Source organism: Letharia columbiana (genome assembly GCF_014066305.1).
Source record: "Letharia columbiana isolate WasteWater2 chromosome Unknown Sc0000000_s0, whole genome shotgun sequence".
NCBI lineage: Eukaryota > Fungi > Ascomycota > Lecanoromycetes > Lecanorales > Parmeliaceae > Letharia > Letharia columbiana.
Window position 1 is genome coordinate 711477 of NW_023501036.1, and position 12669 is coordinate 724145.

General features: G+C 49.5%; 6 protein-coding genes across 6 annotated transcripts; 3 read left to right on the forward strand and 3 right to left on the reverse strand.

Annotated features, from left to right (window-relative positions):
• Window positions 1-1169: 1169 nt before the first annotated feature.
• On the forward strand, window positions 1170-2038 carry HO173_000213 (uncharacterized protein; the record flags this gene model as incomplete). Its single annotated transcript, XM_037302164.1, has 3 exons — window positions 1170-1367; window positions 1445-1467; window positions 1570-2038. 3 exons carry the CDS (start codon window positions 1170-1172, stop codon window positions 2036-2038), a joined length of 690 nt encoding a protein of 229 aa, XP_037170743.1.
• A 1006-nt stretch (window positions 2039-3044) lies between these two features.
• On the forward strand, window positions 3045-3914 carry HO173_000214 (uncharacterized protein; the record flags this gene model as incomplete). The annotated part of the gene is made up of 1 exon (XM_037302165.1): window positions 3045-3914. One exon carries the CDS (start codon window positions 3045-3047, stop codon window positions 3912-3914), a length of 870 nt encoding a protein of 289 aa, XP_037170744.1.
• A 151-nt stretch (window positions 3915-4065) lies between these two features.
• Window positions 4066-4547, reverse strand: HO173_000215 (uncharacterized protein; the record flags this gene model as incomplete). Its single annotated transcript, XM_037302166.1, has 2 exons — window positions 4066-4386; window positions 4443-4547. 2 exons carry the CDS (start codon window positions 4545-4547, stop codon window positions 4066-4068), a joined length of 426 nt encoding a protein of 141 aa, XP_037170745.1.
• A 47-nt stretch (window positions 4548-4594) lies between these two features.
• HO173_000216 (uncharacterized protein) lies at window positions 4595-8097 on the forward strand (the record flags this gene model as incomplete). Its single annotated transcript, XM_037302167.1, has 4 exons — window positions 4595-4846; window positions 5418-6206; window positions 7034-7413; window positions 7578-8097. The coding sequence occupies 4 exons, from the start codon at window positions 4595-4597 to the stop codon at window positions 8095-8097; spliced, it is 1941 nt and encodes a 646-aa protein (XP_037170746.1).
• A 1077-nt stretch (window positions 8098-9174) lies between these two features.
• On the reverse strand, window positions 9175-10561 carry HO173_000217 (uncharacterized protein; the record flags this gene model as incomplete). The annotated part of the gene is made up of 3 exons (XM_037302168.1): window positions 9175-9547; window positions 9903-10428; window positions 10477-10561. 3 exons carry the CDS (start codon window positions 10559-10561, stop codon window positions 9175-9177), a joined length of 984 nt encoding a protein of 327 aa, XP_037170747.1.
• Window positions 10562-11638: 1077 nt separating this feature from the next.
• On the reverse strand, window positions 11639-12380 carry HO173_000218 (uncharacterized protein; the record flags this gene model as incomplete). The annotated part of the gene is made up of 2 exons (XM_037302169.1): window positions 11639-11702; window positions 11860-12380. The coding sequence occupies 2 exons, from the start codon at window positions 12378-12380 to the stop codon at window positions 11639-11641; spliced, it is 585 nt and encodes a 194-aa protein (XP_037170748.1).
• Window positions 12381-12669: the final 289 nt, after the last annotated feature.

The window sequence follows — 12669 nt, forward strand, 5'->3', positions numbered from 1 at the left end:
CATTGTTTTTGATTGACAATATCCAAGGAGACGAAGCAGTACTTGTTCGACTAAAACGACAAAAGAGAATACGAGCTTTGCAACTAATATCGTGCATGATGTCAGGGGACGCTGATACATTTCCTGAGAATCAAGGCGCTTTTGAAGGGAGCGAGATTGGACATTTTGGGGGTCTTTAAACCTGACTACTCTGTAGAAATCCTATGTTTTAAGCGTGTGAAGGATTTTATGACAAGAAGATAACTTATATGGAATAGCTACATGGTTCCAGCCAACACCCTGCTGATTTTGCTACGCTCCTAAAAATGGCCCACCGTCTTGTGCCCCCAATGGAAGGGTTTGGAGTGGAACAAATGTCGCCATTCAAATCCAATGGAGGTGTGTGTGTGTGTCACGTGTGCGGATCATCTAATTTCCACTGCTGCAGCCTGCAGCCATCAAAAGAAACAAAAGCAAAATTGCTGCTTTTTGACAGGAGGCTAGGAGATGTCACCATGATGTGGCTTGTCATTCCACGCTTCTTTAAGTTAGTCCAAGGTCTTCAGGTACACGTTACCACGTAGGGTCAGTTTTGACGCTTCTGCAAGGTACCGATGCCAACATTGGCAACCCTATTCAACCCTTCCGCGGCACGATTGGTTGATAGATGATGTTCGCAGATCAATCAGATCAACCATATCAACCACGGGGCCGAAAACATCCTGACTTGGGTTAAACATCCTTCCCTTAGGCACCCTTCAAGCTTTAAACAGCGTGAAAGTTGAAAGCCCACCACCACCCTCTAACCACAACCACCTCCGACCACCAGTGACCAACACCACGCCAACCTGATATCATTGCCTCTACAGTCTAGACACCTTAGAGTCTAGACAGCCAAACATGAAGCCAAAAATCACAGAAGGGTGTGAAGGGAACTTGCGTGATCGCGTACCTGATCACGACGGCGCCAGCTTCTCAAGCCCATAAGAACTCCCTTCCCTCCATCAGCACCTCTTTCTCTGCTCCATCCATCTTCTTGATCACAAACACCCCGGTCTTCTCCGATTAACACTCGTTTACTTACTACAAATAATACCCTTCCCCATTCTAATAACAACTATACCTTCTATCCCATCGAAACTACTACTACCACACCGAATTCCATATTTTACCAACATCAACCATCAAAAATGCGTTATTCAATTCTCGCCGCTCCCATTGCCCTAGCCGCCAGTGTGTCTGCTGCCAGTAGTGTCACCACCGCCACTAGTGTGTCTGCTGGACAATATGCCACCTCCTATATCACCCAGGTTGTCAGCACTTTGACCACGTATTGTTCATCGGCGACCTCCCTGTCTATCAATGGCAAGATCATCACTGTCACCGGGGTAAGCTACGCACGCTTCGCAGCATTGCAGTAACCGGTGCATCTGTGTGGACATTGGCTGACAAGTTCCCCCTGCAGGCCACAACTTTGACAATCACCGAGTACGTATTTTCCCTTTTCATATCGCTTTACTCTCGAAACATGTTTCCGAGCTCCATCTACACCCTCAGGTAGGCAATACTGACTGCGAGATTGTAATCCAGCTGCCCTTGCACCCTGACGCAACAACTCGTTACAACCAGCCCCACCCCAGTCGCTGTCTCCTCGACCAAGGTTTCCTCGGTCCCTATCGTCGTTCCTCACCAAGTCCCAGCTCCACCCCTTTCCTCGGCGAAGGTTGTCTCCTCGGTCCCAGCCGTCGTTTCCTCGACCAAGGTTGTCTCCTCGGTCCCAGCCGTCGTCTCCTCGACCAAGGTTGTCTCCTCGGTCCCTGTCGTCGTGGCAATCTCTTCGACCCCGGCCGTCAGACTCACCACCGCCTCAGCACCATTCCCAGCCTCTAACAGCACCACCCTGCGTGCCAGTACTGCTTCAGCCGGCACCACCTCTCGATCTGTATCCTCTACAGCGGCGACGCCGACGACGACGACCTTCAAGGGTGCCGCTAACAAAGTGGGCGCTTCCAGCGTCAGCTTTGTCGCTCTGCTCGGTCTCGCTGCTTACCTCCTGTAGGTGATGTTGTGCTAGCCTTGTGGCATACGCTTTAGAGGGTCTTGCTTGCTTGCCTGCGCATGGGACGTGTGCGCACGAGGTGGTACTTCCACCTTTTGTGTTTCGATAATTCAAAACATGGCGCAGTAGTCGCGATATTTGGACTTTGGTTTTAGTTTCAATATTCTTTTCACGGTGATGTGGATACGAAGGGGTTTTTGGTGGGGGGCGGGGGGTGTATGTAGAGAGAGAAAACGGGGATGGAGAGGATGAGTGGTGTCCCTGAAGCGTCTTGTTGCGTAGCTAAAGTTCTGAACAGCATCACATAGGAAATCAACAATGGACACGATCACCGCCGTCAGCATTTGCTTTCATTTTTTCATTTGCTCCAGCACCAATGTTCTCTCCGAAGAACTCCCGAATTTCAGGGGGCCATACTTTGTAACCTCACCCCAAAAATGAGATCGCGGCCCTTACAATTAATGACGAAAGAGGCCTGTCGGGCAGTCGCATACGTGTTGTTGTGAGGTAAACTGCACAGCTGGAATATGATGCACGTGGGGCATATGGGCTCTGTGGAGCATCGGCAAATGGCTCCAGAAAGAACACTCCTTGATTCGCGGTTTTCATTGGCAAGTTGTTATCGAAGCTAGTGAAGCTATGGGGCCGACTTCCACTCCCTAATCTTGTAGGCATCTAGAAGCATATGCTTTTATTAGTATCTATGCCCGGGGAAAAGATGTAGCGAGATGGACTGTGTTCACGCTAAGAGTTTTGATCCCTAAAGTACCAACCTTTTTTCATGCCGGCCGAACCAGATCACCCGACATCGAGCCCGCTCGCTAAAAGCGGCAGCTCTAGCCTAGGAGAGCTCTCCACTAGCCGGGGGGCAGATCTCTGTCTTCTTTACCCGCCAAGCTTTCTTTAATCCTGGTCCACAATTTGTGTGCCCTTCCATTATCATGGCATGAACAACAAGCGGAAGTCGGCTTAGCTGGCTACGACCTCCTTCAACAGTATTTACTGAATGGCAGCCAAGAAACAGCGCCGTCCGCAACTCCTCTCCTCTACCCGTCCCCGCAATATCAAGCCAACGCTCTCCCTCTCCTCTCGCACGACACGCTCTCTAATTCGCTCTCATCATACTCTGCGCAAACAGTTTTCTGCCGCTCTTGCCAAAGGCGACACTAGCGAGGCTCAAGCTATTCAAGCGAAGATCGATGCATCCGGCGGCCTGCCCAAGTACCAGGAAGCCAGTAAACAAGGGCAGTCGGCGCAGAGGGGCGGTGATACGAGCAAGATCCTGACGGAATGGCTGACAATGGGAGAGGGAGAGGACAAAATATCAGTGGAAAGCGGGAAGCGGTTAAGAATGCTTGAGGTTGGCGCGCTAAGACCAGATAATGCTTGCTCGCGGAGTGGGCTCTTTGATATGGAGAGGATCGATCTACATTCTCAGCATCCTGATATCAAACAGCAGGACTTCATAGAGAGGCCTACCTGCGCAGCTGGAGACTTAGATCAAGAAGGCTTCGATATTGTGAGCTTAAGCTTGGTAGTCAATTTTGTCGGCGATCCGGTGGAAAGAGGAGAAATGCTAAGGCGGGTTGCGAGCTTTCTCAGACCCTACTCAGGTCGCAAAGTGGGGCTTTTCCCGGGGCTCTTCCTGGTGCTGCCTGCGCCCTGTGTGGCCAACTCTAGATACCTGGATGAGGAGAGGCTAAATGCAATCATGGAAAGCTTGGGTTACAAAAGAGCAAAGCGAAAGTTGAGTGCGAAATTGGTCTACTACCTCTGGAAGTATGAGGCAGGAAAGGCTGAGAGATCGAAAGTATTCAAGAAGGAGGAGATCAGATCCGGAAAGTCAAGGAACAATTTTGCAATTGTGCTGCGTTGAAGTCAGACATGTGGGGGCGTGTTGGCCGGACCATCTTCAATTCCTTACTTGTCGTGCTCCGAAAAATTACTCGAAGGCATTGGACGAGAATCATTAGAAGGTTCGTTGCACTTCAATTACTTGCATTCTGTTCACTGCAGCAACGACTCCCTCAATCTTTGATCTCCTGCTTGTGAAATATACCCGGTACTTCTGGCATCCACTTCTCGCGCCTCTTGCACCAGAATTCGCCTTTTGGCGGCAAATCGCCAGGGTGATCCAGCGTCCCTGTCATGATATATCGAAAGTCCTTCATTGCCGCTGCACCGACCTCCAAGATACCGCTTCCGCATGTCGGGCAGAACTCTCGGTGCAGAGTTGTGCCACTCCCATTATCTGCTTCGTGTATTGTAGGCTTTTTAGACTCGGAAGTATAAGAAAAGGAGGAGACTGGGACTTTTGTTGTCAATCCGAATGCTGTTCCAAAGAATTTCTGGCGAGATGTTAGCATTGGAGCACCCCAGACACTTCGTGCAAGCGGCTACATACCTTGCAGTTCTTGCAGTGGCAGAGAGAAGTGCGAGCATCGTCCGGTGACACGTCAATGGTGTACTTGACCTCACCGCAGTAGCAGCCCCCCTTGTAAATGGGCATTGCAAATGCTGAGCTAGTTGAAAATCGGGCGGTTGCTTGCTGAATCAATGGATGGGCGTAGGAACTTTGCCGAGGTCGCTGCTGGCCGCAATATTCTGTGCATTTGTCTGTTCAATTCATTGGGAATCTGGATACGTCAGTATGCCATCATGTTCGCGCCAATAGCGGCGCTTGTTGCGTCTAAACTACAGGGTTTAAACCCTCAGCTTCAAGATCCCTCGAGTAATTTCTTGAGCTTTTCATCTTACCATGGAGTGGACTGCAATGAATGCGCTCCGTACCTTCATATTGCCGTGCCTGTATGCTTCTTGGCGGTGTAGCAGATGGGAATGGTGGAGTTCTTTCTCGAGCAGTCTCAGTCTTATGAACCAGCTTTCTATCAACCGAGAGCGTGCAAGATGCCTTAGGTCTGTTGGAAGGACGTCATTTTCAGCAGCGATGCTAAATCTATTGACCCTGTCGTGTCAATATTGGCGCCTGTCCGGTTGTTGCGAGGCACTTTCCCCGTTCGCTTTTCTCCTAACCCAGACTATCGCATGTCGCAAATACCATTAGACCAAAGCATGCTAAGCCCCAAGCATGGAATGCTTTTCCCTTCACTGTACCGCGTGTTTTCCTTACCATCTAGCCACCTTCAACACACGGCTGGTTCTTCTCAAGCCCTTTTTAGGCGTTATGCTTTCTTTCTTCTTGTCATGCCTTTTTGGCTTTAGCGTGGTCAACTCAACTGTCATTACTCTGCCAGGTCATCTGCGAAACGGGACAGTGCTTCTTGATCTTTCTCAGAAAAACTCAACTGTGATTGGAGCTGAGCTGGGTCCCACAAATCATGCAAGTTCGCTAGGGAATCCCATTGACACACACTTTAAGACCATAATCCAAGTGTATCCAGAGGTCGGAGTCTCCGGCAAGTCGACGTACATGAATATCTTGAAGGCTATGATAAAGTTGTCCTACAGCGAAGGCACACATGCATATGCTGGGGAAACGTTTTCGTTCGACCTCTATACAAATGTCAAAATCCGGATCACGCGCGTTACTTCCTCCAGCTCAGCCTTGCAATACCGATATGCCATATGGGGATTATTCAAGGCGGCCCAATACCTGACTGAGAACAACATCTTTGCATGCGTTATCGTGAATCTGTTCTGGTCTGGAGGCGGTGCACCGGCCTTGGTAGGAGTCATAGAGATCTTTCCAGATCCTCTGCCAGGCAATGCTGAAAGCAACGAAATCCAACGTCTTATGGGAATCGGTCAACGAGCAGAACCCCCGCCCACGTCGCTTGGTCTGGCCAACCTCACCTCCATTTGTAGCAATGAGTCCGGCCTCGCAACATCCGCTAATGCTGGAAAACTCTCAGTGTTCCTCGAATTTCAAGGGCCAACTTTGTCCGTCTCAGAGGTCTTCATGACGCTGTTCCTTACGTTATTAGAGATAGCATCGTTCGGAACAACGCACCTTGTGCACGATTTGAAGGTCCAAGATTTGATTACCAAAACGGAACTTGTATTCGAACATTATGGTGCACCACGGACATCTCCACCGTTCTTCGTTTATCATGTGGCCGCGCGTGCTCTGGGATTCGTTCCTAAGTATATGTTTGAACAACATAGGTTTGAAGCAGTCACCTTTGTGTTGGAAGTGGACGGCACGCCAGTGGGAACAGGGTTCCTGCGGAAGTTTTCGAGTACCTCTTCTATATCGTCGTAGAAGTTAGAAGCGAAGAAGGTCGGTTCGTCTAGTCGTTCCAGCTGTGACCTACGATGAAGACCGAGAAAGTTCAGGAGCGCAACGCCAAATGAAACGGGCATGTCAGATAGCCGTCGAGAATATCGAAATTTTCAACACGATCAGTTTTGAACAGTGCCACTCTTGAAATCCGTATCTGTATTTCATCCCATCTTCCCTCTATACATTAAATCAAAAGAAGCCTTTAGCATCGTGCCTCCCCTCAATACATCTCCCTTCGCGTGTTGAGACAGGTTGCAAGTCTTCAACATCGCCAATTTGAAAATCGTGTTTTCATACAACACATTTGGCTCGGAGCTTCATTTCAGATCTACCGTAAACCTCGAATGCTTCTTCAATACATCTTCCCTGGAAGGTAATCAAGGGGAAATCAAAGCTAAGACAAATTGTGATCCCGCAAACCTTCAGTTTTCTTCAACACATTTTCCATCGATCTCCTCAGGCGCTGATATCCAATCGAGGTTCTCAACATAGCAAGCATTCAACTTCCTATCAACACATTCCCAAGATCTCCTTGCAAAGCGATCCTGTGTTGGAAGCGAGAAACCAATCCCGCTCCGACCGGCGGGCTACCTATTCCCCGGAGGTATCTCGATAAGAACCAAATTCCGGAGTAGGAGATGATAATTGGAGGACGCAGCCACCACTGAGCCGCAGCTCATGTGACTTGGGAAATTTCGATCTGGCACACAGCCCATCGCCCCACCGCAAATTGAATACTCTTCGTCCGGCAGATCATCACAGTCATGGCAAAAATCCTACACCTAGCAACCGAGCTCATAGTCGCCATAACCTCCTACATTCCCAGATCATCCGACAAACCACACGTCGTACTCGTCGATCGCAAAATGCACCATATGATCGCCCAGGAACTGTACAAACACATCGGGCTGGGTCAGAGTGGAGACCCCTCAAACAGAGGCGGCTCTAAATGGATACATGAAGATCCATGCTGGGACACAGTCCGCCTTCTTCGCTTTTCCAGTATGCCGAAGACCACGCCTTGGTCTCACAAGCCGGTGGTTGTGGCTCTCGATCTCGGGCTATTCAAATGTTACGGTCTATGTCAACACACATGCCTATTCGGGCCTAGCGCCTCTTGGCAGAGTCTACGGTAATATACCCATACCACTGTCCATCATAGCATAGGCCTCTTTATCAATTGAATCCTAGTTACAAACCACCACAGACTTGTTCTGGTCACGGTCCAAACATCAAACACCTTGCACGAATCCTTTGGGATGCTCAGCCCTGATGCTGCACCTCCCTAGCTTGAAGAGGCTTTGTCTCAGCAGCAAGAGACCTGCTGGACGCGAACCGGGGCAAACACACTCTCTTTTCTGTCACCTTCCGAGACAGGACGAAGACCGCAGGGTGTGTGAGCGTAACACTCGAGAGCCTCGTCATCGACACCGATCAAAGCAGAGACCGTCGTGACGGCAGCGGTGTTCAAACCTTACGTCCCTTTATCGCTTTGAAGCGCTTCAATGTTCAGAGCCATATCTTGTTTGGCGACCGTGGTGACCCTCTGTTCATCACCCAAGATGATGGCGACGACGTTGGACTTGACATGATGCTATTGACCGAATTCCTGCCCATGGGGGTGCAGCAACTTCAGATGAGCTGTTGGACAGATGGACAGGAAGAATGGGAGCCACAGTGGGGGTCCTTGATTGCTCTCCTGCTCGAGAAGCTAATGCAAGCTGGTCTTTGCACTTTGCCGGAGCGGCATCACATCACAGTGGATCATCCAGCCAGGGACCAAGGGTTTCGTGGCATGGCGTATAATATAATATAGCCTTGGTGTATCATTGGGAAGACGACAAGCCAGAACGTACAAGTTACTCAAATGGACAGAGAAATTTAAGTCTTCGATATTCTAAACAAACAGATTGTGAGATATGCTTCTGACGCAATAACATCAGTGTCCAGGACCTGCGATTGTTGGCGTTGTCCAGATCAGGCCATCGCATTAGAAGAGCAGTGCACGTTTGACAGGGTTTTGGGGGATGTCGAGAGGTAATTGTAGACCATGGCGCAAGTGTTTAATCAAGGGAAGACAGCAAGCAAGAGGGCTGTTTTACCCACTATCAATGCTACGTTGGGGTGTCCCTCGGGTACGACAACGTATGCGCCGTTTTCGAATCCGTAACACCTTTCCTACTAACAACGGGTTCTACTTGTTATCACTGTTTTTGCCTGACCATAACTCTTAGGACCTTGAGCTAGCTCGTATAGATAATGTCCTCAGTCGCATGATTCCATCCACTGCTTTACGTACTCACTGGGACCGCAGAAATTGGACCCCAACCAAAAGAGCACTCCAGAGGAATATGGTGCGCCGATTCACTCCCCTGCATGCCGTCTCAACGTCCCAGCATTTCACGCGAGGCATCATCACACCGCGCATGTGAAGCTTGTATATCCAATCCGGCGATCCGAAACCTTCGCGTCCATCTCAATGCGCCGCTGATATAATCCTGCAGTAGAACAGTCGAATCGATCCACCATCTTCTGCACCCGTTCCTCGCCGCTAAGCTCAGTTGTCCGCTTGGAGTACAGCCACAGTGTGACACTTCGTAAGTGCCGCGGGGTGCTCAGTTCCTCTTCCATCAGTTCCACGAGTAGTTGGGCAACATGTTCGCATCGTGTGATGAGTCGCTGTGACCATGGAAAACCGTCCGAATTCAGATATTCGAATCCATCATGACAACACACGTCCAGCTGCTGCAAGCATACCGGCAGCGATCCTCTCGTCATTTTCAGTGAGGGTCCATTCCAAAAATCACTGACCCAGCAGCGGCTTTGCATGCACAGGTGTTTGAGTGTGGTGAAATGGCCGAGACAGTTCACTATTGCGGCGACAAGAGAACGGTCAGTCGCTACTGCTGAGATCGAGGCTTTCCAGTGTTTCGCTCACACGATCGAGTGGCCATACTACCGCGTACGGCAACGCTGAACCTGGTCTGGTAGACGATACCCCGAAAGGACGGAACCGCCTCAGAGATGTCACCCGGGTAAGTAGAGTAGCGAAGTCGCGCATTCCGACTATGCCGACAAAATCTAGGCCCATCTCGAAGGTGCGGATCACGGAGCGAAGATCGGATTTGGCGGCCAATGTGGCAGAGAGTCGCGCGATGTTCGAGCGTCGAACCTCATGACCATTTTCAAAAGGAGTTTGAACCGGGTAGTCGTTGGGGTGGAGGACGATGTGCTCGTACAGAAGCGCTTTGATCAAGCGATTGAGTCTGACGGTCGAGAAGGACGAGTTTTAGGCTGTGAGCGGGTTTGTGGATGTGAGAGCCGATGGCGATGATGAGCTCGTTTGAAAGATCTGTGAAGCTTGCCATGGCTGCGAGGGCGATCCTGAGAGGATTGTGGAGGGGGTGTGACAGGTGGGAGGTTGATGGTGGACGGTTAGGAGTCCATTATTAGAAGGTAGTCAGTGTGTCGACAGGTGGTCTATGTATCGAGAAATGTAGGTCACGTATGCGTTGGTTGTAAGTGTTGTTTGGAGACTGTCATATTGACACAGTCAGTACAAAGGGTTTTAGCTCATGCTAGAACGGTCTTTATGGGCTCTGGTTATTGAAATGGAAGTACTGGGGAGGATCTGTCACAGCAAGAGGCTGACTTGCCTTGGGCGCCGTCTGCAGGTTGTGAAGACTGTGTTGATGAGTGACTGGCGAATTATGTAGGAGGATCGAGCGAAATTTATGCATAAGGGGAAGCCAGGCAAAAGCACCGATCCATTTCCTTCGACATTGGGGCCGCGTCTTGTGCTGAACGATGCTCCATGTCGGCTCAAAGGGATGAACTTGAAAGCGGAAGGATTGCTTCGCCTCCGCAGCACCAACGACATCCGAGAATGTTTTGAAGTCGGTGTGATGTTCAAAATTGAAGCTGAACTTTGAGAAACGTGCACGCTCAAAAGCCTCGAAGACCCGATCGAATTCGAACCTAGAGCTCCCCGACGCCCGTTGTAGCTGGCGGGCTGCCCGTAATGTGGGCAATCTGCCATGCTTATAAGAGACTCGATGATGAACTGCTGATATAGAGTCGCCGTGGTTGTAGACGTCATTCTTGATAGCTAGGTTGTTTTCACTAAAGTCGTCGAAATTGACCACGTCTTTCCCGATCAGCTCTCGGATCTCTGGAGGCTAACATTGCGGTGTACCCAGCTCGATGTTCTTCTCGAGATCCAATTCGTACGCTCGTGAAGACCAGCCTTCGCTTTCCCACGTCCGCCTGAGCCATTTCATTTTCACCGCCGTTTCATAGGTCATTGCTTTTAAATAGTGCTTGTCGAAAGGTAGTTTGGGGATAGACTGAGCAATTGTTGATCCGCCTTTCTGGGCCTGTCAGATCCTCCAGAGGTGAGATCTTGGTCGCCAAGATTTCTTTCACGTCAGCAAGATTTGGGGTGTCTTCCTGGCGTGAACCACTGAGGAAATGCATGGTAGTTGGAGCCCATGAATCAAGCGCTGACTCGCTCGGTCGGTGGATAATGGTACGTCGGAGGCGATGGAGCTCCTGCGTGAGCACATGGTCGTGCAGTTGCGCACACCCAAAAGGGGCAGAATCGACGGTTGTTGCCTAGAAATGTGCGGGAACTTGCAATGCATAACATTAAGAAGATGACTTCATCCATCTCAACTATTCGATAATGAGACCGGTACTTGTGAGATATCTGGATACTCAAATAAAAAACAACTAAAAAAAATAGGATAAATTAAGCAAAATAGAATAAAAATATAAGGATTAAAATAAACGACTATGAGTCATGAATACGGAAAAGTTAATCCTCTCCCCTATAACAATAAAAACCTAGCACAAAAAAAAGTATCTAAATTCTCTATTTCAAAAGAATACGGGAAAGATGAGTCTGGATCTTGCTGCATATCTCCCCAAAAGATGAATGGTTTGGGTTCTATACCGTAGATCAGGCACGTCGTCGAAGACCTCTATTTGGACAACAGAACTTCAGAAGAGAATAAAGCAGTCCTGATGACCGTGTAATAGCGTGAGATCCCACTCTCGATGAATGGAAGACCGGATCAGTAGCAACAAATCCCAAGATTCGCGCGAGTCGGCAAACGTGCGCAACAACTCAATTGAAGTACTATTCGCTCGCTAAAACAATCTTGCGCCTTGATGAAGCACAACGGGGAGATGCGGCCAAAAGACAGTGACATTGTACTGCCAAACAACCCTGTGATGTAAAATCTCAACACTTTCAGGCAAGCAGCACTTTGTACGCAGCCGAAAGAAATTCAAGAAGTGACACGCGCACTGGCGGCAGCCCCTCAGAAGGAGTCACTCTATTACCCACAAGTCCTTCAATCAATAGCATTATCACCTTCAAGCACAACTGTATCAACAGCTCTGTTTTTCCAAGGCCACCTGCACGCACCGGAGTCAGCGTGGCTTCTTTGGGGCAAAACACCCAGGTATGAGACTGGCCTGGGAGTTGAAACTGGCCTACTGCTCGCGAGACAGGTTGTGCGGTTCAAAGCCAAGGGTTCGATGAGGGAGAGTATACTCCGAAATGTGCACTTACAACCTCCCCAACACCAACACCTCCATCAACTTCTTTGGCCCCACCACAGCCTTCCCTCCCAGTGCCTGATTGAGCGCAGTACACCTCCTTGCAGTATCAATCGCCGCATCTCTAATCTCTCCAACGTAGAAAACATCCTCGGCATCTGCACTGACCATATCGAGGAAAATGACGCAAGTTCTGTATGTGAAGCTATTTGGCAATACGAAAGTAGTGTCATCGTTTCGACGGAAATTTATGGGCCTGTGGGGATCATGAGCAGCTATCTTCTTTTCCGCGTTGAAGCAATCGATAAAATTTGTGCGGGAGAGTTTATGAGGCTCTTGTGGTGGGGCTTGGTGGAAGCAGCCTATTAGGTCCCCAAGAGCGTTGGTCATGCCGATGGTGGATCTGTCGGGAAAGGTAGTATTCAGGTTCTTTGTTGAATTGAAACCCTCAAGAGCACCTAGGTCAGAAGGGCTTGCTACGCATGGCAATGCAAAAAAGGTGAAGACGAAGCACGAAAGAAGGATATCGAGCATTGTGTACGGCCGGAATCATGACTTTCCCTCGAAAATCCTAACCATCCCAAACAAGCAGGATTTCAGTATAAGAGATGGATCTGAAACGTTAATACCTGCCAAATAACAGTCGTGTGCCTCCGCGTTCACCCGCGCTTCGGTTGAGAGCCCCACGTAAAGAATCCGACTTTGCGACCCATCCTTTCCATTGCCACGTTCCACAAATATGAGATATTTCTTATGGAGAACGATGAATCACCGAAAACATCCCTTTTTCCGTAAGCGCGAATACAAATGGCATGCAAAGTAG